We start from the raw sequence: 26,384 nt of genomic DNA on the forward strand, positions 1-26,384 counted from the left end.
CATGTTAGGGTGCTAAGAGGTTAAGTAGTAAAAACTTCAACAGTCACACTGGACGGAATTGTTTTGTCATTTGTAATATTGTTAGTGTGACGGACCAGAATGAAACAAATCAAATTTGCTATTATTGGATAACAAACAACTCGTATTTATTTAAGTTTTGATGTTTTCACGGCGATGAATATGAAGAAAGTCGTCTTCTGGGTTTAGGCGCCGTGTATTCTTCGTTTTGGCCGACGTTTCGGAGGAACGTATCGCCTCCATCTTCAGAGCAGGTGAATGGCTTGGAATGCAGACAGCTACTGCTCTCTGCATTCCAAGCCATTCACCTGCTCTGAAGATGGAGGCGATACGTTCCTCCGAAACGTCGGCCAAAACGAAGAATACACGGCGCCTAAACCCAGAAGACGACTTTCTTCAACTCCTATTTATGTCTATATTTGCTTATATGATTACCATTCGATACTAGAAGGGATTTTTATGGAAAACCTTGACTGTGTATAGACGGGAATTGATTTAACGGGAATTCGGGCAAGTAAGAATCGGAAGAAGGTAAAGCTATCCCTGTAACTGCCTGTAGAGGGCCACAGGGTCGTGAGACGTCGAAGCTCCCACGTTTTCTAGACAGTCGGCTCACAGATGACAGTGAGGTTGTCAGCCTTCAGTGCCGGCTGCTCTTTACACCCCAGAAGATTTCTGGTACTCATTTCCGTTAGAGGCTGAGTCGACCTCAGGGCCATAGTGCAGCTGGGATTAGGTTATTCTAAAATTTCAATGACCTCATCGGGAATCGAACCAGCGACCTTCCGGCTTGTAGCACAGTGTCTCAAAAAACTACGCTATCGCGTGCCCCTTTGTATCCGTGTTGATAGTCAAAGTACAATTTCGAAACACTTTATGCACGCTGGTCGCCTGTTTTGTTAAACAAGTTATCACACACAACTGCTTATATGGCCACTCTGCATAATCTTATGTTGCTCATTAGGCGCATAAGTCGGGTCTGCCATTGTCTCTTTTCATTTCACAAGATGAGATGCTCAGCTATTTAACAAATGCAGTTGCAGGTACAGGCACTATACGACACGTCTGAAATTTCAATACCTACTGGTTCGGCAAGTAAATTTTAGGAAGTGACGTGTCAGGTTATTGGGCCTGGTTGGTCATTTTAATGATGTACAAGTTTGATGTGAGTCTGCATGTTATATTCTAAATGTATTTTTGCGACTTTCCGTTGCTCTTGATATTAATTTCTTTCGCATACGAAACGACAGCTGACACTCGCATTTAACAGTGCAACTAGTGATGAATTCTACAGTTCACAAAGTCAATTGACTGAATCAACTGCACAGATGCATAAAATTATGTGCAATTTATAGGTACACTACGTCAATGGCGTTTGAAATTACCCACTCGTATAGTGACGTTCCTTATATTTTCGTTATGTAATAACGTTTGTATGACGAGTTTTTTCGTGGGGGGGGGCCTTATAAGGTTATGTTTGGACCTCAGATACAGTTACAACAAACGGATGATGACGTGTGGGGAAGTGGATATATGGATCCAAGTATACTTTGATCTGGCCACTAGTTGGAGGTGATTGGTCACCTTCACGCCCCGGCCGATTTCGTTACCCACTGGATATGAGGTACATTGTACTGTGCACTGAAATAGCTGTATCTCGGAAACCGTTTGGAATAGGACTCATGTACATACACTTCTTTGCTTAGAATGACCGATAGTATGGCCTCCCAGAATACTGACCTTCCCTCCTGGGATATCCTGTATAGGACAGACGGGCTGTTCAGCTATTACCCTGGCCAAGAGGCTGGGCCGTGTAATCAGGGAGGCGCCTGAGATGCATCCCAACAACATGGCCGGGGACGGCGGTTTCTGCCTAAGCAAGTCAAGGAAACTTTTGTCTATGGCCTGAAAAAAACACTGTAAACCTTTCCCGTAGGATTTATTGTGACGTCGTTGCGAATAATAGCCCATAAGTTTGGGAAGCGTGTTCTTAATGTGGAATGCGCCACATTAACTAACGAACTCCGTGAGGCTGAGTCCTCGAGAGGCCAACAGTCGCTCAACTACTGAAGAATTTCCTAACATTTTACTGAACCCGAAGCTTAATAACCGCGTTCACAACAACCCTTCACTAGTCCATATTCTAAAGGCAGATAAATCCAGTATATACCACCCCTTCTTATTTCTTTAAGATCCATTTTAATAATATCCTCCCACCTACAACTGTATCCTCCTAGTGGTTTATTTCTTCTGGCTTTGCCATCAGTATCTATGGTCTAGTGGTCAGAGTTCCTGGCTACTGATCCAAAGGTCCGGGTTCCATTCCCGGCGCTACCAGATTTTCTGAGAAGCAGTGGGTCTGGAACGGGGTCCACTCAGCCTCGTGAGGATAATTAGGGAGCTATTTCAAGGAAATAGCGGCTCCGGTCTAGAAAACCGAAATTAACGGCCGTGGGGATTCGTTGCACTGACTATGCGACACCCTCTATCCGCTTAAGTTGGCACTAACTTCGCCGACAAGCGGCGGTCGCTCGGTCGGTACAGTTCACTTGCGGACTAAAACCACGGAGTTTGTTTAATTAGTATCTTGTATGCAATCCTCTTCTCTCCCATGCTTACTACTTGCCCTGCTTGATCATTCTGATTATATTCGGAATCATCAAGTCGAGGAGGATGAGATGGGAGGGCATGTAGTAGACTGATCTTTATACAGTACAGTGTGAGAGGATACGTGTCTTCGGAAAAGGGTACCTGGCTGTGTGACATTATATATAGCCATAAAGAGTAAATAGGCTTGCAAGAGCCATTTTGTGGGGAAGATGAGAGTTAATTTGATTATAAACATTTCTGTACATTACCTAGAACGAATCCAGAGTTGTAGATACCACCGCTAAACGCGGCGACAACGAACTCGAAGAACAGAAACGCCTCATAACACCAGGCCAAGGAACGCAGGACGCCCAGCAAGCACGTCACCACGATAGACACCAGCAGCGTCGTCTTTCTGCCAACTCTGTAATACAGACAAATAAAATGGATGTTCTCAAATGCTTTCGTAATCTTCAGTGTGGAAGTCTATTTCTTCTAGGAGTACAAGGAGCTCTGAGCAGAACTCCGTAACTGCTACTTTTCTACTACACAGAATCACATTCAAGAAATCTGCTATTTGTTATCTACCAGACAAGACGGCACCGATTCTTTTATGTTTATTTGGATACAGTGCCCTTTCATAACGGCGACTTTAATATTTAATATGTCTATCACTCATCGTCTATTACTTGTATATTAAAACAAACTCCATGGCCTGTAGTCCGCAAGCGAACTATACTGACCGAGCGACCGCCTCTTGTCGGCGAAGTTAGTGTCAACTTTAGCGGATAGAGAGTGTCACGTGGTCAGCACAACGGATTTCCACTGCCATTAATCTCGGTTTTCTAGACCAGAGCCGCTATCTCCTTCAAACAGCTCCTCAATTATCCTCACGAGGCTGAGTGGACCCCGTTTCAGACCCACTATTTCTCAAAATATCTGGTAGCGCCAGGAATCGAACCCGGGACCCCAGTATCTGTAGCGAGGAACTATGACCACTAGACCACAGAGGCGGTCAACAAACCACGGCAGCTTCTAAATTCTTAAGAGACATGACAGTCATGACCATGCAAACTCTGCAAACTCTGCACTTGAAACAGTGCCATTAACTAACCTAAGAAACAAACCTAACCTCTCAGTTCTCAAACGCCCTGACCTTCGCCAATTGCAAGTAAAGTCAGGAACCCAAGCCCCGCAGTTGGCAAACGACTAATGGGACACTTGCCAACAATACCTGATGAGTGATGAATAAGGCAAGGTAGTTATTAAACCCTCACATTTGTCTTGGATGCATGTCAGGTGGAACTGTTCTACGCAACTCTGCAGTGCACAGCCGTTCTTGAAAATTACTCAGCTGGTCATGAGGTCATCCATCTTTATAGTACTCTGAAGTTCATTGCTGCGTTCACAAAAGTCATGCATTCATATCCTGGGCAGTTCAATCTAGTTTCCCCACTACTGCCAACACAAATGGGAAAGAACTGAGCCCAACCCTAGATATAATATTGGCAGAATAATTTGGTGGACAACGGTGTAAATTAAAATAAAAGAGAAAGAATAAAGGGTCAGAGAAAACAATGAAAACATTCATATTACCTAAAGTGAGAAATCATTAAATATCTGTGGTTAACATGACACTGTTCTCAGACTTGTGGCTTGGATGTAACTCCAGTCACCTGGTCCCATTTCCTTCATATTAGCATACATACGTTAAGCAAGCGCCAAAAATAAGTTTATTTAACATAGTGACTAAAATGCTAGGAGATTAACATTTGCACACGTCAGCATTTTGTTCTCTGTTGTGTTGGAAGTATCTGTAACTTGATAATAGGACTGAGAGCTACGCATTTTGTTCTCTATTGTGCTGGAAGTATCTGTAACTTGATAATAGGACTGAGAGCTACGCATTTTGTTCTCTATTGTTTTGGAAGTATCTGTAACTTGATGATATGACTGAGAGCCATGCGCATTTTGTTCTCTGTTGTGTTGGAAGCATCTGTAACTTGATGATAGGACTGAGAGCTATGGATGTAGTTTCTCTTTGGTTGTACTAGAGTGATCTGTGATGTTCACAGACCAGTGGCCTCTAGGCCACTGACATATAACAACGTTGACTCAGTCTTTTTTTTTTTTTTGGCAATCCAGTTTCTGAGTAACAGCCCATCAACTGGCCACGTTCGGTCATAACAAGCTTAGTTACATATCATGAACACATGAATCGTAGGTAATTCAGCCCACTTCTATACGGTGTCATCATGCAAAAAGAGAATCAGCATCAAGTTACTTAGTCACATGTCTTTCAGGTTTTCTATATCTTTCAGAACACGGAATAAGTAAGAAGAGTACGTCTAACTTTATTGATTCTGGTCCATCACACTAGTCAATTATTATAAAATGATCTGACAACACCGTCTGGTGTGACTCAGTATTGTGACAGTCCAAACCTTTTACAATTCTCCATGGGACGCTATGGTCCTCTTTAGCCACTTCAGAAGGGTGACTGGTTTAATGGGGAGACCGATTTATTAGCATGTTATGACTTGCTTTTCCCATCTGGACAGAAACAACTGCCTTGTTTTGTTACCTGCATCTTAGGTGTCCGGAAAGGGACAAGGCTACCACGAGAGACAACTCTGTAGTTTGCCGAAGATGTAAATTTTGTCTTGCTGATAAGTGTAGCTGTCATAAAGGTGTCTTCGGAAGGGCGTAATTGGACCCTAAACTAAGAAATAACCGCTTTCACATGTGGGGTTCCGAGTTCTGTATCTTGGGATCTCTTTATTCTCAGGGTTCGTTATGTGATTGTCTAGTGCTGACTGCATGATGAATTTGACTAGTTAAAATCAGCCAATAGCAAACTACTCTTGTCTGGTAGAGAGGCCGTCGATTCAAATCCTTCACAGGGGATGAAGCGACGCTCCCGCAGGATAGGAGTCTTAAAAAACTTGGCGTTTTGAATTCATCGGAGGCAGAGGTCATTGGGCTACACTCCTCAAATTTATCTAAATTTATCAGTCTTAAAATTTGGTTCGATTAATCCTTGATAGTAATAAAGGGCCACATTACTCCGTGCTTGCTAATGAAGTTATAGTATTTCGCTTCTGAAATGAACAATTTGTGGAGAGTGGAAATCGTGTCGTTGATTTCTAACAGTGGACTGGCTTTAAGTGTGCAGTTTCCCGTTGCCTCAGTTATTACCGTAACGCGATCCTGATAAGAGTCAGATGGTCTACCGAAGCCGGCAAATAAGTACAAAGACAGAAAGGGGACGGTTACAGTATATATTTATTTATATAGCGCCTTTATATGGACCCATATGGTTGTGAGAGGTCTAGACTCCCACATCTTGTAGACAGTCGGCTCACAGATGGCAGTAAGGTTGTCAGCCTTACGAGCCGGCCGCCCTTTACCTCCCAGGAAGATTCCTGGTACTCATTTTTGTTAGACGCTGAGTCGACCCCAGGGCCATAATGCGGCTGGAGGGATTAGGGCAATTGAAAAATTCACTGACGTCATCGGGACTCGAACCCACGACCTTCAGACTTGTAGTATAGCGACTCAACCAACTACATTGCAGCGTGCCAATTATTATTATTATTATTATTATTATTATTGCAGTATATGGTTACGTGTACACCCATTGCTAGGGAACGAGTGGTAAACAAATTACCGCGAAGACATCGTCTTCTATGCGGTCGGTGTCGTATCAAAGGGGAGTAGGGGATTAATTCTTCCCAGAACTTCTTGGTCATTCTCAGCAGAATGAGCAATGGATTTGGAGGAGTCCACTGATATAAAGTTCGTAAGGTGTGTATGGTCAGTGGGGGAGGAGGCTTTGTTACAGTACACCCTCTCCCTCTCACCCACAATGTAGAGCAACCACTGCCAAGCTACTTCTTGCCTTCTCACTTCTCTCCAAAAATAAATTCTGCTCTAAGAGCACGGCCTGCAGATATGGCGATGGCATTGAAATTTATGTTAAGAAATGTGATGTGATAATGTGGCGTGGATTCATCTGGCTCAGGATCATCGCGATCGAGTAGGTAGCATTCCTGTTTCAAAATAAAGAGATCCCGCATACGAGTATGTTGGGATAGTACCTCGATATAGGCCATGATCGCTTCCTCTGGTATCCTTTCTAGTTCACTAATCACTAATCCTATCATTCGATGCTACATAGCCCCAGCTACTGACAGGCAGCGTAGTCAGTATAGCGACTGACTACGGGCTGGACGACTGAGGGTCGGAGTTCGAGTCCCGGTAGGGTCAAGATTTTCTCTTCTCCAACTCGTCAAGACCGACTCCGGGGTCCACCCGACCTCCTATCCAATGGGTACCGGGGGCTCTTACCCCGGGGATAAAAAGGCAGGAGCGTGAAGATGACGACTCACCTCCAGCTAGTGCCGAGGTCAAGAAAATGTGGATCTATACATCCACTTCCCCATACTTCTTCGTGGTGTAGTGCTTAATTAGTTAAGCACAGAGACAACTTTACCCTTTTACTCACATCATGGTCAAATAAATCTTAACTTGCAAAAAATAAGGTTCAATGGCGGACTCTTGTGAACACTATAAAAACCTTTGGGTTTACTAAAATGCGGGAGATTTCTAGGCCAGCTGAGACTCTACCCTCTGTTCAAGCACTTAGCTCCATGACATCTGTTGGTAAGCTGTCTAGTGACAGACCTAAGCAAACGCGCTTATCTCCTTTCCAGGAACTCCGCCATTACAATTTTGATCCGTTGAAACACGACTCTTTTTCAGATGAATCCAACTGCCAGTCCTTTTGAACGGAAATGAATGTTATAAAACCTGGGCCCTCGACGCTATATAATGAAACGAGGGCCATATACACATTATTAGCACAACCGGGCGTCCCCCCACCCCACCCCCCGGAAGCACACACACAACTTCCAGTAACTCGGGGAGGAAGTACCCAGTGTGAAGAGTGTACCCATAGCTCACTGATCCTTGATCCTTAGGTTATTTAACATAGCTGTATCAACTTCATAACTTGTAAAACGTAGCATGTGATCAAATGTGTAAGGATTTGACTGTAGCCTACTGAAAGATACTCTCAGGACATCCCACAGAGACTGAGTAAAACAACCCTTGTCAGGAAAGCAAATAACATTCGAACACGAACTTCCAGAATAAAGCCTAACGCGTTACCGCTACACCGCTAGAATAAAGTGGTTTTAGTTCAAATCATTCCGCGCGTTATTAATCTACAGACTGTGCTTTGTTTGTCAGCTGATTCGTGAGACTCAAAGTGTACCTGCAGACTCAGTATGGGGTAGTGCTTGAATACATTACAATAGGAGCAGGAATCGACCATTCTAATTTATAATTTACGTTACTGTATTGTTTAATTATTAATTTATATTGTATTATTTAATTAATTTGTATTCCTAATTTTTTTTCCCTTGGCACTACAGCCCCAGTGGGCCTAGGCCTACTACCATGAACTTCTCCGTTCACTTCGGTTTTTCTAGAACTTAGTCACACGGTAGGACTCCTTGGGCGGGTGATCAGCTCGTCGCAAGGCCTCTACCTGTACACAAACACAGAAAAACGCACACACACAAACTAAACATCCATGCCCTGAGAGGGATTCGCAACCACGATCCCGGTTTCCAAGCGAGCGAAGACAGCACATGCCTTAGACCGCTCGGCTACCGTGACCGGCTTGTATTCCTGATACTGTCATTAAATCGACAACAGAAGTGTTCTTTGGGAGTCTGTTTCAATCATAAACCATTATTAGACATTCCTGAGTTATTTAATCCTGTAAGATACATGCATATGTTCACAATTACAAAAACAGCATAAAGTTAGACCAGAATGTAATTTTCTAGTTAAAGATACAATAAAACAGAGGATGAAATTTTTGCATACCTGTATATAGGACCTAATATTGTATAAGTATACATATTTCATATAAAGAAAAGCATAAATTTGGAAAAAGTAGTGCTGCTACGCATGCAATGCTAAAATCCAAAATTTACTGAAACCTGGCACTGCACAAGAAAACAGTGTCGATCCCTGTAGAATCTTCATTATCTCAGTTCCAATAATAGAAGTACTTACCTGTCGGAAAAGTAGCCAGCAACTGGAAAACCGACAAACTGTCCAATGTTATTTACAGTTCCCACAATCGTTAACCTCCACTGTTTCTCAAAACAGGAGGTAAACTTCCACTGAAAAGAAAACAGGAAAATAAACGTTAAAAATGGCTGATATATGAACAATGAAATGCAATATTCCGAATCACATGATTTTCTTCATTCATTCCAGAGGCGTCAGATTACTAAATTTCATGTGGAGACTTTTAGACAGGCAAACAATTTGGGGGCGACTCTCCCTTTTACTCCCCCCCAAACTCACAGCGTCCATAATCCTCCTTTATTGCGCCCTATTTCCATAACAGATGATAAGAATGGTCTGACAGCTAAAAATCTAAACACGTATAACTCCTAGTATATTAAAATATATAATATTCCAACACATACACCACCTGCAAATTACGTATTGCAATTACTTAATCCTTTTTAAAGTGGTATGGATGAAGTAATGGGAGGCGCGGTAGCATAGTTGGTTAAGGCACTATGCTACAAGCCGGAAGGTCGCGGGTTCAAGTCCCGATGAGGTCATTGGATTTTTTTTTCAATTTATCTAATCCTTCCGGCCACACTATGGCCCTGGGGTCGACTCAGCCTCTAACAGAAATGAGTACCAGGAATTAATTAAATAATTTTCCTGGGGAGTAAAGCGCGGCCGGCGCGTAAGGCTGACAACCTTACTGAGCCGATTGTCTAGAAAATGTGGGACCCTCAACGTCTCACAACCCTATGGGCCTTCACGGCCTGTTACAGGGATAGCTTACTTTTTTTTTTACTTTTATGGCTTGGGATTATTACATAATGATCTATCTATCTATCTATCTATCTGTGACTCTGCATCCCTTGTGGACCTTAGCCGCTTTTTCAGTTTCTTAATCTATACAGTCAGTATGACTTCTTGGACGGGGATCAGCCCGTCGCAAGGCCGCTACCTACACAAAGAACAAGACCAACACAGAATAAACACACACAGCCATCCATGTGTCCAGTGGGATTCGAACCCACGTTCCAAGAGTTCGAAAGGGCGAAGACTGTTCATGCCTTAGACTGCTCGGCCACTGTGACCGGCATTACAAAATGACAGACTTCTTAATTCATACACGTCATTTACTAGGCCTGTATTTGGCACTGAAAGCTATAAGTTACATTGCACTGGGAATGTGGCTAAAACGAGGAAGAAAACAATATGACCGGTAGGCATATAGAATTTTAGTGGGAAAAGTCCTTGGAAAATGGCTAATCAGAAGGCCGAAGAGATGAATGGGCAGCTTCAAGACGAATCACAGGAAAACAAGTTGTTACAATAGCTGTGGGTCAAACGGCAGACTTTGATATTAGCGGCATCGCTCCATCGTTTTCTTCTACCAGATGAAGAATCTCCATTTTTAGAAGCCATTGCTAGGGAACGACTGTTGTAAACACTGCAGGTTGGAGAAGACTTAACGTGTAGTGATTTGTAAATTGTGGAGACCAGCGGTAAGGCTGTTAATTACTTGTAGTTCTGAGTTGCGTAGTGTGGTCAATAAATACATACCCCGTCTGTAGTCACACACACAAATCGTGATAGTGCTCAGAATATTGCAGGCAGTGCTCTTTCTTTGCACTAAACTTATACGTTAAGAGTCACATACCCGTAAACAGCTACCTCAAATAGAAACAAGTTTAACATATCCCGTTAGTAATCTACCTAGACGAAGGCAGACTGCAGATGTGGGGATTAGGTTGCTAGTGACAACGCTTCCCACCCCACGGACATCCTAGGTATACATCGCAACAATGTTGCAGCAGGCCTATATGCAGCAGTCCGTTTTTCACGTCGGGCAGTTCATAGGGCAGGGGTGAGAAACTTAATTTAGCTGCCGGATCAGAGAGCAGGGAGGTAATCTTTAGGGGCCACAAGTCTTTATCGGTGTAAAATTGTAAATGCTCAGTTCGCATTAGTTACAAGGTTTAAATACAAAACTGTTTTCGAAGTGTCCCTTTCCTTAATACTGTTTTAACCTTATGACTAATTAGCCTGGAAGTAGGCTTATGCGATCTCCTTCCAGTCTGTGTGTGTCTGTTCCCCCATATCAACTTTTGAAGGGCCGAACAAATCTCTGTGAAACTGGGTATGTTTATCAAGGCACCCCAGTCCATCTCAACGGCGTACTTAATAAAATTCCTCCCATCAGTCTATGTGTCTCTATGTGCAGCTCTCTATCGTTGCTAGGCTACAGCTCGGCAAAAACATTACCGTGGCAACGAATACAAACGCAAACAAAGAACAATTATTGGACGCATCGTTTTCTATGCGGTCCATGTTGTATCAAAGTCGATTAGTTCTTCCCAGAGCTTCTTGGACTTCCACACTGCCTATTTTCAGTGTTTCTCCTTTTTCCTCCTTATTCTCTTAAACCGTCTTCCTTTTTGAGACCTTGAAAAATTTTCAGAACCAAACTATCGTTGAACTTAATAACACAGGCTTAACGAACCGATCACAGTAGCCGAACGGCTTGAGGCGCTCAAACACTCGAACTTCGGGCCCGAATCCCATTCGAGGAATGGGTGTACGAGTATATCCTCGTTTTTAGACTACTTTCCCAATTAAAAAAAACAGAAGTAGGCTTATGAGATCACCTTGGTGTCTGTATATGTATATTCCCCCACCGTTGCTAGGTAACGACTACTTAAACACTTTCCAGCGTCAGCGAATACACAAGCAACGATAGAAGTTTTGTTGGATGCGTCGTTTTCTATGCAGAGTAGTGTATGATGGGAAAGTAGGCGGTTTGTTCTTCCCAGAACATCTTGTTAAATTATAGTGACAATCAGTAGAGTGACTCTCGAAGGGGGTTGGATTGGTGAATGGACTTAATGACCACTTACAAGTCGTCACTACAAATAGGTATAACACTATCGTTGATCTTCACACTTTACAAACAACTACACGCTAAGTCTTCTTCGGCCTGCAGTGTCTTCACTAGAAATTTCCTGGTAACGGCTACAACAATGGCTGTTCCATTATTGTAGTCCAACTATTGCATTATTAAAAATCTGCTGCCTAGCAACGGGAGCGTGTTTACCGAGCCCTTTCCCAGAAACGACCCTGGTATATCGTCAATCTCGCGGTCGTTGCATAGCAACGGCTCCACACGCTACAATATTTATTACGTAAGTGCGCACAGGAAACACACACAATAGTTCCAGTATGTTTTGTTGCTGTTTTAATGCTGGTTCCAAAATGTTGTCGCGCCGACTTTTGACATCCCTGTTAGAGGGATGCTGTCAGATAGAGATCCCCAACAGTTTGAAGCCAAGAATGATTTATACTTTAATTACAATTGGCCTTTCAGAATCAACCCCATGTGCCAGCTCTGAAGGGGAACAATTCTGAATAAAGGGCAGGCTGGTAGAAGGAAGCAGGAACCCCCCCACACAGTGGCAGTAACTATAAATAGTTCCCTCCCGAAGCGAAGCTTAAGGCGCTCAATACTGGACTGATTTTACCGATTCCATTGCAGAGTCTCCACGTATTGAGACATCCAGCTCATTACGAATAATGGGGAAACGGTGCCCGCACTTCTGGTTGCTGGTCAAAACTCCGAAACGACTAAATGGATTTCGATAAAGTTATATACTGGGAGATCAACATCAAAAGTCGTCTCACGAATTTAATCTTCGTTCATATTCGTCGAACAAGCAATAGAAACACATCAAGAACTGGGGAGCCAGAGAAACCGCCACTGATGGGCAACGGCTGGGTAACACGCAAAAATACCAGCGCCCTCGTTAGGCAACGTAAGCACGGAACAATGGAATAACTGTTGGAAGCGATGTTTCCTATGCGGTCGGTGCCAAGGCTACATAAGTAGTCGACTGAAAGCCGCTACCAGGAAACGTGACTGAGAATACCAGTCTGTGACAGTGATCTGTGAAATACAGTCACGAGCTTTAAAAGTGTTCAATAAATCCAATTACCAATTCAAACCCCGTCTATAGTCATTCGAACACGTGAAAGTATTTTAGATGAAGCTCAAACTGGACTTCATCATTGTTCCGGGAAGCCGCTCATCCTACAGAGTTCTACTGTGGCCTGTGGTCCGCTAGCGAACTATACCGACCGAGCGATCGCCGCTTGTCGGCGAAGTCAGCGCCAAATTTTACGGATTGAGGGTGTCGCGTGGTCAGCACAACGAATCCCCACGGCCGTTAATCTCGGTTTCCTTGACCGGAGCCGCTATTTCCTTGAAACAGCTCCTCAATTATCCTCACGAGGCTGAGTGGACACCGTTCCAGACCCACTACTTCTCAGGAAATCAGGTAGCGCCGGGAATCGAATCCGGACCTCCGGATCTCTAGCCAGGAACGCTGACCACTAGACCACAGAGGCTGTGGTCTACTATACGAAATATAAACTCGACTGCCATCTACAACTCTATCTGAAGTACTGTTCTGTATGATCACGTGTGCACAGTGCCGGTTGATCCGAAAATCTGGGTTCTACTCCCGGAGGGGACGGAGATTTTTCTGTTTGTCACCGCGACCAGACTGGCTCTGGCGCCCACCCAGTCTTCATGCAGTGGGTACTTAGGGCACTTTTCCTAGGGTTAAGAGTCACCTCTGCTAGCGCCAAAATTCATGAAAGAATGGGGCTATGCGTCGCCACGGCGCGGTGCTTATTAAAACACAGAGACAACTTTATCTGTCTCTTACAAGAGCAAATATTTTCCGAGTCTATGAAGTGTGATTAGCTTTGCACAACAGTCAGTAAAGAGGTCACAAATGGAAGTAAAACAGCTGTAATGGATGTAATAGGTTTTCTATGTGTATCACTAGGTGGCGGGGGCGCGCGGTAGCGTAGTTGGTTGCGGCACTATGCTACAAGCCGAAAGTTCGCAGGTTCAAGTCCCGAAGAGGTCATTGGATTTTTCCAATTGACATAATCCTTCCAGCCGCACTATGGCCCTGGGGTCGACTCAGCCTCTAACAGAAACGAGTACCAGGAATATTCTTTGAATATTCTTGGGAGTATTAACATATTTTTATTACTAGTGGGGTGGGGCTAAGTCCCTTGTACTGCGGCCACTTCTGGCCTCTTGTACCAGCCCCAGATGATAGGTGAGGGTGATTGTGGAGCAATTGGTGGAATGAAGATTGACAAGGGAAACCGAAGTACTCTGAGAAAACCTGGCCCAGCGCCAGTTTTCCACCTCAAATCCCACTTGACCAGACCCGGGATCGAACCCGGGCCGCCGCGGTGGTAAGCCAGCGACTAACCGCTTGAGCTATGGCGCGGTCTACTTTTATCACTAGGTAGCAGCACAGTCCATGCGCATGCGCATGTTCAGAAGCTTGTTTCAGTAGTCAAATTGGCGACCATGCTTGAGGAGTGTATTACCGAAGAGCAGTGTTCTGTTGTGTATATTTTTTGTGAGCCATTTCTGACCTATTTACTGTCTTTCCTTCATAATAACTGATTTTTATGTGCAGTAAATTATCATCAGCGCCAGTGATGTATGCTCTGCACTCTCATTCAGTGTGTTAGAACACATGGAAGGCGGTATCATAATACTGCAATAACTGCTAGGAAGATTTCGGTGCTGAATATTTCGAACTCTTTGGACGGTTCAAGGTGTTACGCCAGACTTTCCCAGTGCACGGACTGCAGGTTGAACAAAGGCCGGGATTCAATCCCATGCAATTCACTGGGAATTTGGGGTTGGTGACATGAGGGCGCTATCTTCTCAAAGAACTTCAATGTTTCCCTGTCTTTTATATTATTCCAGTAACCCTCCACACTTTGTACATCTGAGACCGAAGTACCTAGGCACTGAAATTTCACTTCAATCCTCCAGCCAAGAATACGTTTTTTGGCGCATTCTTTAACAGAAAACTTACCTCGTTCGCAATAGTCCATTCTTCTGTATCGAACACCCAATCCTGACATTTGACTGTGGTGGTGTTAACAAATATATCTGGTGAGCAGAAGGTGTTGTTGTTTGTCGGAGAGCCACTGGCGGATGATGTATTCCGTGCCAGGTATCTCTCACAAGAGCTAGGCTTGCCATCCAGATATGGTACAGCGCCACGTAGCCATTCGGGTTGATATAACGCTCCGTCAGCATCGCATTCAGGGATATGGCACCTGCAAACATATCACACAACAATTCAAAATGATTATGCAGCTGTAGTCTTCAAACTCATTCCATGGAGTAGCAAACAGGCGCACATCTGTTTCATTACCTTATTAACAACATATCACTACTGGACCACGAGTCAACTAAACTGAGTCCACGCCATCAAGCCCTAAATGTATAATTTCTTTCTTTCGTTTCAATGCTAGTGGGATGGGACTACGTTCCCTGCACTGCGGCCACTTCGTGAGGGTGATTGTGGAGCAATTGGTGGAATGAAGATTGGCAGGAGAAACCGAAGTACTCGGAGAAAACCTGCCCCAGCGCCACTTTGTTCACCAAAAATCCCACTTGACCAGACCCGGGATCGAACCCGGGACGCCGCGGTGGGAAGCCAGCGACTAACCGCTTGAGCTATGGGGCGGTCGTAATTACGTACTCATGGAGCTGAGCCTTTCTTGAGGAGCCTCTAATTCTGCAGATGCTCAAGAATTTCCCAGCATTTTATGGAACCGTGTTCACAAAAGCCCTCAACTGGTCCCTGTCCTGGGCCAGATCAATCAAATCCATAGCTTCCCACCCTATCTCTCTCTAATATCCATTCTAATATTGTCCACCCAAATACGCCTTGGTCTTCCCAGTGTTCTCTTTCCTTCCGGCTTTCCCAACAATATCCTATATGCATCCCTCTTCTCTCCATTCGTGTTACATGCCCTACCCACCGTATCCTCCTTGACTTGATAATTCTGATTATAATTGGAGAAGAATACGAGTTATGAAGATCATCATTCTGCAGTTTTCTCCAACCTCCTGTCACTTCACTTCTCTTCGGTCCAAATATTCTCAACACCCTGTATATAATAACCATTTTAATATTATCCTCACATCTGCCCTTAGGTTTTATCTACTCCCTTCAGCACTCAATGGAAGATCGCATTTTCAATAGCTTGTAACCAATTTCACTCGCCGACACACATTCATTTGTCCAGATTATGTTGTAGTAAGTCTCCTTACATGAGCCGGAATGGCTCACTCAGTGGGCCTGACGTCTAGGATTCGATTTCCGGTAGAGGAAGGGATTTTACTTTTTGCCACCACCGCATCCGAATTGGTTCTTTCCAGGAGGCAAAGCGGCCGAAGCGAGAATTTGGCCATTCAACGCCATCTGGTGCCGAAGTTAAGAGAGCCAGACGCCGAAGTACAGACACAGTTTTGCCATTACCTTTACAGACAACGTACTGCTTCATTGCCTCGCTGCTGGAAGGAGTCACTGTATCTGTTTACGAAAAGGGCGATAACACTAACTGCAGTAATGTCGAGGCATATCACTGTTACCAATTTCATAAAAAAAATTAGCAAACATTCTTCTCTCAGAGTTAACTCCAATTTGGGATCATCAATGTGGGTTTCAACACAACAGATGTTATCCATCCGTTATTCCACCCATCCATCGTCCTTGTGGACTTCAGCCGCTTTTTGAGTTTCACAGAAAATCTGGTAGCGCCGGGAATCGAACCCGGACCTCTGGATCTATAGCCAGGAACTCTGACCACTATACCACAGAAAATTTTTCCTGCAGTTGTGTATGGGTGCTGAAGACAGAGAATACCTCAGTGTGGATCTCCACAACTCGTACCCGTTGCCACATACTACTACGATGATAAGATGTATAGGACATACGGCATGCATGGGAAAGAAGTGTATACAAAGATTTGATCTAAGGAAAACACACCACTAGGAACATGTAGACGTAGATAGGAGGATAATATTAAAATGGACATTAAAGGAATCGTATGTGAGGTTGCAGACTGAATCCATGTGGCTCATGACAGGGATCAATTGTGGGCTCTTGTGAACACGGTAATGAACCTTCGTGTTCGGTAACGTACTGGGAATGTACTGAGTGGCTGAGTAACTATTGGCTTCAGAGTTAGCTAGTTTATACAGTACAGTAAAAGTGACAACATCACTGAGCTGTGAGGATGCCTATCTGCAAATCAATAACCGGCTCGCGTGAAGACATTACTCATATTGTACTTACTGTCGCAAATTAAACGTTTCACAACATCATTCCTCCTACGTCCCGGACTGCATTGGGTCGAAATCGAGAATACTCGGTTGCCGAGGTTATTCACTGACGGGCTGTTCGACGTAATTTGAACGTACGGATGAGAACAGTAACACTGAACGCAAAGACTGAATTCTTAACAGTGGTGTTTTGTCTTGAGGAAGGTCGAGTATCAAACCAGAGACCGGTTGTCCTGAGATTTTACTATGTACCTATGGTTTTTATTTATTTTTTTAATTCGCATAGTGGGGGGAGGAGTCCAGCTGGGTCCACCCGGCACGTCGGCCACGAAATGGCTTACTGTACCTGCCCCGGGTAATTATGATTGTGGAAAAATTGGTGGAATGAGAATTGGCAGGGGAAACCTAAATACTCTGAGAAAACCTGCCCCAACGCCACTTTGTCCACCACAAATCCTACTTGACTAGACCCGTTCTCGAACCCGGGCCGCCGCGGTGGGAAGCCAGCGACTAACCGCTTGAGCTATTGCGCGGCCATGTACCTATTGTTACTGAAGGGCCGGGAGAGCTCAGTCGGTATAGCGACTGGCTACGGGCTGGACGACCGAAGGGTCGGAGTTCGACTCTCGGTGGGGGGTCAAGAACATTCAATTCTCCATGTCGTTCAGACCGGCTCTGGGACCCATCCAGCCTCCTATCCAATGGGTACAAAGAGGCTGGGGCGTGAAGCTCACCTACTCACCTCTAACTAGTGCCGAGGTCAAGAAAACGTGGACATATATACATCCACTCCCCCATATGCCTTCATGGCATAGTGCTTAATTAGTTAAGCACAGGGACGACTTTACCTCTTTTTACGGATGGTTCTTGAATTCAAATTCAGCAATTTATAATCACATCCTATTGAAGCATCACGAAAAAGCATTGAAGCTAGAGTTTATAGAACCGTTGTCTTTCTGTAGAGCAGAAAGAATGCTCTAGTTCTCCACACTTGAAGGTCTTCTGATTATGTCTTAAGTGATATCCTTGTGATCGAAGTAATGATGACGCTATACAAACACCAACATACGAGGACCATCCTCTTATCTAAACGACTGTCCCTGTACGTCATAACGGCGTACAGGCAAAATGGAGGTACAGCTTCACACCTAAACATCGGTACTACACGGAGGTAAATTTCCACACAGTTAAGCAGCAGGTAGACCTCAGAGGCGGTCAGTTGATGGCGCCGAGGAAGGCAACCCGAACCTCTCAGGCCAGTAGGATAAATTAAATACGCTCTACGGCCTCTCATCAAACGCACACAGACCACAGCAGCCTTAAGTACAACGGAAATGTTTAACAAGAGGTTCCATGATGCCTACTTTCACACTGCATATATTTCTAGTCCGCAGCCGAGACAGCGTCGTCGGTATAGCGACTGGATATGGGCTGGAGTTCGAGTCCCAGTAGGGTTTAGATTTTTGTCTTCTCCACGTCGTCCAGGCCGGCTCTGGGGTCCACCCAACCTCCTATCCAATGGGTACTGTGGTCTCTTTCCCCGAGGGTAATGCGGCCGGGGCGTAAAGCTGACCATTCAACCCCAACTACACGTACCTACCGAAGTCAATAATGCTTGGATCTATACATACACTCTTTCATACGCCTTCATGGCGTAGTGCTTAATTAGATGAGAACGGAGACAACTTTATCTTTCAAACTTATTAACTCTCCCAGCTCACAAGTTCGTGTGTCCATTATGTTCTTATTACTGGCTGTAGGAAGTTAAAGGTACGATGTTTGAAACGATCTGGACATACATAACATGGTAAGAATTTTCGTGAGTCCGTTGGTTCAAAGGATGAGACTCCTCTCCTGTGGGTTCGATACTGGGAGGGGGGGGGGCAACGTGTGAATCATCCGAGAGTAGAAGACGCCGAAAATTTGTTTGTTGCGTCGCGACAGAAACGTCTGAAACCTACTATACCTTAAATAGATGAAAGGATACTGGAGGAAACGATAGCTGTCAGCAATTTTATTTTATTTTTTCTTAATTTTCTGGGGTGGGGTGAGACTTGAGTCCACTTGTTACGCCGGTCACTAATTGGCCTATTGTACCAGCCCCGGACGATAGATGATGAGTGTGGAGCAGTCGTTGGAATGAGAATTGGCTGGGGAAAACCTGCCCCAGTGCCACTCTCTCCATCACGAATTCCACATGGTCCGAACTGCGATCGAACACGGGCCGCCGTGGTGGGAAGCCGGCGACTAACCGTATGATCTATATATAGCATGGCATACAGCTGTCAGTAAGTCATGATAAACCGGCGAACCCTGTTCTATATACATTCGTATTCCTGAATTGCTCTTATCAGCCATAAACACTACAAGCAGCAAGAAATAGGTCACTTTGTTGCTACACTATTACAACACACATTCCTGGTATTGCGTACATACGTATTTTTTTTTATGCAGTGCTTCTACTAAGAAAAACAAGTTTTGTTCTCTCTGCAAGGAGACAGAGAACATTTGAATTCAGACACACACCCACGTATGTTGTACTGAAAGGGTGGCAAAATTCGTTCACATCGAAATATTTGTCTTGCCTAGTTCTTATGTTAATCTAAGGAGAATGTTAAGAAATTATTATTATTATTATTATTATTATTTGGCCGCTGGGCTGTTAAGTTATTGCACGTAAATAAACATGAATTGAATTGAATTGAATTGAATTGAATTATTATTATTATTATTATTACGGGGACACGCGGTAGCATAGTTGTTTGAGGAACTGTGCTACAAGCCGGAAGGTGGTGGGTTCGACTCCCGATGGGGTCACTGGATTTCTTCAATTGACCTAATCCTTCCAGCCGCACTTGGTCCTGTGATCGACTCAGCATCTAACAGAAATGAGCACCAGGAATCTTCCTGGGGCTAAAGGGTGGCCGGCGCGTAAGGCTGACAACCTCACCGCCATCTGTGAGCCGCTTGCCTAAAAAATGTGGGAGCCTCGACGTCTCACAATCCTACAGGCCTCCATGGCCTGTGATTGGGATAGTTTTTTTTGCCTTTATTATTATTATTATTATTATTATTATTATTATTATTATTACTGCTTTCATTATCAGTGTTTACCTGTAATTGGCTTTACAGCTTTTGTAAAGCATATACCAAATAAGTAAATAAAAACAGTGATCTGTACTATTATTATATTATATTCTCTACCTTCATATGTTAGGGGCACGCGGTAGCGTAGTTGATTGAGGCACTATGCTACAAGCCGGAAGGTCGCGGGTTCGAGGCCCGATGAGGTCATTGGATTTTTTCAATTGACCTAATCCTTGTGGCCGCACTATGGCCCTGGACTCGACTCAGCCTCTAACAGAAATCAGTACCAGGAATCTTCCTGGGAGTAAAGGGCGGCCAATGCGTAAGGCTGACAACCTTACCGCCATCTTTCAGCCGATTGTCTAGAAAATGTATGAGCCTCGACGTCTCACAACCCAATGGCCTTCACGGCCTGTTACAGGGATAGCTTTAATTTTACTTCTACCTTCGCACGTTGGTATACAATTTTATTTTAATAATGCTGGAAGAACTAAAATTATTTATTAAGTAATATTGACGGTATTATTCCATCTATACATAGATCCCCAAGTAATCTCTTCCTTTCAGCCTTTTCGAGTACAGTTCTGTTATCTACACGTCCCGCTTATCTCATTTCCCTTGATTCGATCGCTCTGGTGAAGAGTTCAAACCATGAAGCTTCTCACATCATTTTCTTTGTCCTCACATCGCTTCCTACCGCTGAGTTTGTCACCTCTTTATTTTCTATGATCGTTCTCTTTTCAGTGAACCTTTCAGCTCACAAAAGTCAGAAAAATGCTTAAGTTTTCTTTAAACGGCCAGGCCTCTAGACCACTGATAATTTACAATATGAGCAGTGTAATGTTAATGCATGCCAGAGGCAAGACTAAGCATCGCTGTGATCATGCCTTGAACCACTCGCATGATGACACTGTCATCATATTCAAGAACTAAATGTTAAAAGGCCTATCCCTGCACCAGGTTGTCGAGGTTCCCACATTTTCTAGACAATCGGCTCAGAGATTGCGGTGAGGATGTCAGCCTTACGCGTCGGCCGGCCGCCCGTTACCCCCAAGAAGGTTCTTGGTACTCACTTCTGTTAGAGGCTGAGTCGATCCCAGAACCACAGTGCGGCTGGAAGGATTAGATCAATTGAAAAATCCAAGAACCTCAATAGGAATCGAACTCGCGACCTTCCGGCTTGTAGCATAGTACCTTAACCAACCACGCTACAGCGTGTCCCATTATATTCCCGAAGTACACCACAAAAATCTGCAGTTTTCGGCACGAAGTCTGCACCATTCAACATTTCAGCGACACTGATAAATTCAACTGCAAGTAAGGGAACTAGATTTTCAGTTATATGAATGAATGTATAAGGGGTGGGCCTTCTCGGCCCTTGCACCGCGACCTACAGTGATCTTGATCTATTGTGCTTCCCCTTTTGATTACCCCCTCAGAAATCCTGCGCCTCAAATGAAGCGTAGGATTTTGTAGTGGGGCGTCGAAATAGTCACTTGGTTCTATAAAGTATTGACCCACGTGACGTAATCTTAAATAAGCTAAGGCCTCACATTCACACAGGATATGTGTGGCTGTTTCATTTTCTTCTTGACACCTCTTACAAGTGGGACTATCAGTTAGTCCCAGTTTGAACAGGTGTCCTTTGAGGTGAGTGTCCTGTAAGTAGTTTTTCAGTTAGAAACAAAGATGGAAAGGACTGACCGTCTACACCCTCACAACTTATGTACTTAAGACCCAAACTAATATCCTTCCAACTCCTCTCGTCTTCCAAGAGGTGTCCACACTGGAACCTTCAGGACCTTGGGAAACTCTTTTAGTTTTACATTAAAGTGTGAATGAAATGGAGAAATGACACTTGGAACATGACTGAAGTGCGTTGGTTTCAAGTCCACACATTGAAAGTTACGTTTCAGATAACTTACTACCTTGTACAATAAAGGTAGGCCTACTTGGGTATTTCTTCATGAATATTTCAAAGGTTATGCAAAAACAAGGCCTTGAGAAGTGTTAGAAGTGTGTCAACAAGTGTCGTTGAAATAAGTAATATTATGCTAATAATAAAAGAGTCCAGTATTTTCGACGTACAGAAAATCGATTGAAGGTGCACTGTATTCTGTTGATTACAGTAACAGAGATAAGGACTAAAAGTTTTAGTCAAAAATAAATAACGAACTAATGAAGTAATTTAGACGCCCTCTGTTTATCAGTACTTTCTTCAAACACACGTTTAAACATTTCCTAGAATAGGGCCTTGCGACATTTCCTCTCTAGCAATCTAGTAGCCAGAACAAAAATATCAAATTAAATTCAAAATACAACCTTCAGTTTCCAGCCTTTAAGTCTGAAAATTATGCTGAAATTACTTCAGCGCAATTAAGATGCGGTTAGGTTTGAGTAAGCCGCGAGGAATATACATATTTACCAATTGCTTTCTTTGTTATTTTACAAGATTCACTAGCCTTGATGCAAGTGTACTGCACATACAAACACATTGCTTAAGATACCAAGAGTTCTAATGAAACTAAACACAACACAATGTATAATCCGAAAATATAGTTCCTTGTACTTTATTAAATAACGTATTCCCATACAGAAACAAGACTGTAGAAGTACACAGAGCATACTTAACACCCGCCTTTAGGAATTATGATATGCTAACATCCATCCATGGTATTTCAATTATTTATAAGAAAATGTAGTTATGTGAGAAATGAAAGAGACGTCCTGTAATTGCGAAGTGTCTTATTTTAGATGGACACAAGGTAGCATTATTGGTTGAGGCACTATGCTACAAGCCGGAAGATCGCGGGTTCGAATCCCGATGAGGTGATTGGATTTTTTCAATTGACCTGATCCTTCCAGCTGCTCTATGGCTCCTGGGGTCGACTCAGCCTCTAACAGAAATGAGTATCAAGAATCTTCCTTAGGGTAAAGGGCGGCGGGCGCGTAAGGCTGACAACCTCACCGTCATCTGTGAGCCGATTGTCTAGAACAGTATTTCTCAGCCGCCGGGCCCTGGCATCAATTATACCGGGCCCTCGTCTTTACCGGGCCGCGGTCTGAAGAAGACTGAGAACTACTGGTCTAGAAAATGTGGCAGCCTCGACGCATCACAAACCTATGGGCCTTCACGGCCTGTTACAGCGAGGATAGCTTTACTTTCACATTATTTTAAATAAAAGGAATAATGGAGACTAAAGAGAACTCCTTCCTTGTAATAAATAACCATAAATTTTACCTGAAGCTGTTCTGTACAATCACAGGAGGGAAAGCTTCCTTTGAGTACTGTTGAGAATAGGAGACTTTGGTATTGTTTTGGGCGTCTTCAAGAGGCTTTCCTCGTTGTTGAATAATGTATTTTTGGTTAAATTATCTCGAAAACTGCAAGACCTTCGGAAATACTGTATCGGATATAAAGTGTTTCGTTTTACGATACAACTTTCATTCTAAATATTCTTTGCTCCGACAAATGTGTAGCGGGTTGCGCTACAGATACACGCAGGAACGCACACAGGTCTAGCACATGTAAAGTGGTCGTTGAAATTGTCCAGTCAAAATGAAAATTGACATGGCTCGACAATTCCTCGTCAAATTCTCCAGCACCAAGTTTCATAAAGATCCCTTAAGCGGTTCTGCAGTTGCGTCACGCACACAGGAAGCCTAAGCGATTTTATGGGCAATCAACTGAGTTTCGAAGACGCCTATAAATAAAGCTGTATATATACGAACTTATACACAAGGGCACTGTAGGACGTGCGAAGTACGGAAACAGAACTTGCCACACAAAACAGGAAAACATTTAGAATGATTACAGCGCTAAAATTCAAATCATTTATACATTAAACACAATAAACGTACTAAGGTAAAGGCACAGTTGGCCCTGCGCTTAACTGATTAAGCACCACACCACAAAGACGTGTTCGAGAGGGGAAGTATAGGCACTAGATGAAGGTCAGTGGTCAGCTTCGACCCTGGCCGCTTTACTCCCGGAGAAAGCGCCCCCAGTACCCAATGTATACGAGGTTGGGTGGGCCCCAGAGCCGGTCTGAACGCAGTGGAATAGAGATATCTTGCCTGTCGGGAATCGAACTCCGCTCGTCCAGCCCGTCGCTATACTGGCACCTACCCCGGATCCCACTAAAGACGCTAACAGTGTATTCATTGACGCTTCTGAGCAACAGAGGTTGCAGGGCGCCGATTGGACGATGAGTGTGAATGATAACTGGGAAACATGTCTGCTTTATGATGTTATCTTAGTACCTGTCTGTTGGGAATACCATAGAAACTGTCAGCATATCCGGCTTCCTGACCAGTAATCGAACCCAGGAACCCCTGAACACGAAGTGGGGGCTTAGTCAGTCGACCAAGATATTCGGACGTAAATATTGATCACAACAGCTCATCAGGATGACGGGCTGTTTATGGTATACCGTCCGTACCAAAAAATGAATAGAAACCGCCGAAGTGATTAAAAATGTAATATTACGGTAACGTTATCCTGTGCTTAATTAATTAAGCATTATGCCATAAATACTGTCGCATGTATTAGTGACTAGTAGACGGGGTCTGGATGGGTAAGTCGATTTACTGGATATTCACTACAATTAATTACAACACTTTCAAGATTACTCCAATTATATCACATAAAATAGTCTTCTGCGTCTGATTACGCTAGTCGTTGCTAGGTAACACATCTCAATAATACGTAGCTATTCCTCTGCAAAGTTCGCCCTATCCGTTTCCTGGCAACGGACTTTAACACAGGAACTATAACTGTTACACTTTAGATATATCTGCACTACAACACGCGTTAAGTGCTGACAGGTCGACTTCTAATTCTTCTTCATCTACGAACTTCCCGTGGCCATTTCCTACCGAGAACTGACTGGCAACCACCCTGAACTAACTCGCTTCTGAATTCAATTCTCTTATGAGCACTTTGCACAGACTCCACGGGAAAACACCGTCTCTATTGCTGATGACGTCACCGCGTTGCAATGCACGGCCCGATAGGAGAAAATATGTTTACCGAGCCGTTGCATAGAAACGGACTGCATAACCCCGTAGTTCTACTGTTGCTTGGCGCAGACCACATAGAAAACAATTTCCCCTATATTGTTGCATGTTGGGAAGTGTTTACTGAGCCGTTGCCTGGCAATGTTCTAATCAAATCTGTACAATACATAGGGAGGAGCGGAGGTATAACTCCACCATTGTTGTTGTCAGCACAAGATGGAGTTGAGTGGTCAGCTGCCCCATCCACTTTACCTCCGGAGAACCCCCCCCGGTGCCATTGGATAGGAGGCTGCGTGGACCCTAGTGCCGGTCTGGGCGCTGTGGAGAAGGGAAAAATGTTTCTCTAGCCCGTAGCCCGCCGCTATACCGACTGAGCTATCGCAACACGAGAGAAGAACACAGAGATATAGTTATGACGATACCAAAACAAAAATTTTAAAATCCCATTTAAGTTAGTATACTATATGCCACAGCTTAACACATGCCCTGTAAACGAATTTTTAACTTCAAGACTGTTTTTTATGTTAATTCTGCCCACGGTTTGTTACGTCGTGGGATCTTGGGTAAAGTTGGCAATATTTCAGAGGCTGTGGAAGATCGTCAGCATTACTGAAGCTGCCATAAATATGTCCCACTTGGTCACAGGTAAGTTTACAGCGTTTAGCACGCAAAGTACTACCTATCAAGGATTTTCTCGTGTTTTAAAGCTGTTAAAGTTTAAAGTTGCCCCTGTACTTAATTAAGCACGTAATGGGGGTGAAAGTACATCGTATAGCTCAACGGATCATTATCCTTGGCACTTGACGGAAGTGGATGGGAAGATTCACGCCCTGACCACTTTACCTCTTCAGAAGGGGGGTTACGAGACTTGGTCTTGCCATGGGAGGAAAACTCTTAAAGTCAGACCAAATTCCTCGATCGTTCAGCTTATAGCCTAGTGACTAGACTATAGACTGAGAAGTCCTCGCACCCTGCAGTAAAGAAGAGCCGTTAAAATACAAAAAGAGCTTGTGAACTTACCTGTAATTTACATTTGCTGTTGTGAAGGCGTAACTCAGACCAGCAACTGCTGAGTAGAATATGGAGAAACTCAGGATGAAGTAACACAAGGCTTGAAATTTCCCGAAGTGGCCTACTTCATCCATCATCTTATCCAGATCCATCGTTTCGCTCAATGACCTTTCTCTACACAAGTTGAATAAGTTTCTTCGCTTTTACTCCTGCGTTATTACGTCTTTTCGAAGCGTAACCTGTAATGAACAGACGTTAAAATCTATTGTGACATAATTAAAAGCCGAACAGTGCAAACAGAAGAGATATCCTTGACAGGCAACGGCTCGGTAAACATGTTACCGCAGCAACGTATACATACGCGCGCGATGTTTTCTATGTTGTCAGAGCCGGT

General features: G+C 43.9%; 1 protein-coding gene and 1 long non-coding RNA gene across 3 annotated transcripts in view; one reads left to right on the forward strand and one right to left on the reverse strand.

Annotated features, from left to right (window-relative positions):
- LOC117282411 overlaps nt 1-26,384 on the forward strand; it is a 136,049-nt gene that overhangs the window by 49,489 nt on the left and 60,176 nt on the right. The window lies entirely within an intron of this gene.
- LOC111865437 (organic cation transporter protein) overlaps nt 1-26,384 on the reverse strand; it is a 60,498-nt gene that overhangs the window by 21,250 nt on the left and 12,864 nt on the right. For both annotated transcript variants that reach the window (XM_023853488.2, XM_023853479.2), the window contains exons 2-5: nt 26,000-26,229; nt 14,610-14,856; nt 8,698-8,807; nt 2,877-3,031 (exon numbers count right to left, since the gene is read on the reverse strand). In XM_023853488.2, the coding sequence (XP_023709256.1) occupies nt 2,877-3,031; nt 8,698-8,807; nt 14,610-14,856; nt 26,000-26,142 (655 nt within the window). In that variant the 5' untranslated portion in view covers nt 26,143-26,229. The remainder of the gene's footprint in view (nt 1-2,876; nt 3,032-8,697; nt 8,808-14,609; nt 14,857-25,999; nt 26,230-26,384) is intronic.

Source organism: Cryptotermes secundus, unplaced genomic scaffold (genome assembly GCF_002891405.2).
Source record: "Cryptotermes secundus unplaced genomic scaffold, Csec_1.0 scaffold944, whole genome shotgun sequence".
Taxonomy (NCBI): domain Eukaryota; kingdom Metazoa; phylum Arthropoda; class Insecta; order Blattodea; family Kalotermitidae; genus Cryptotermes; species Cryptotermes secundus.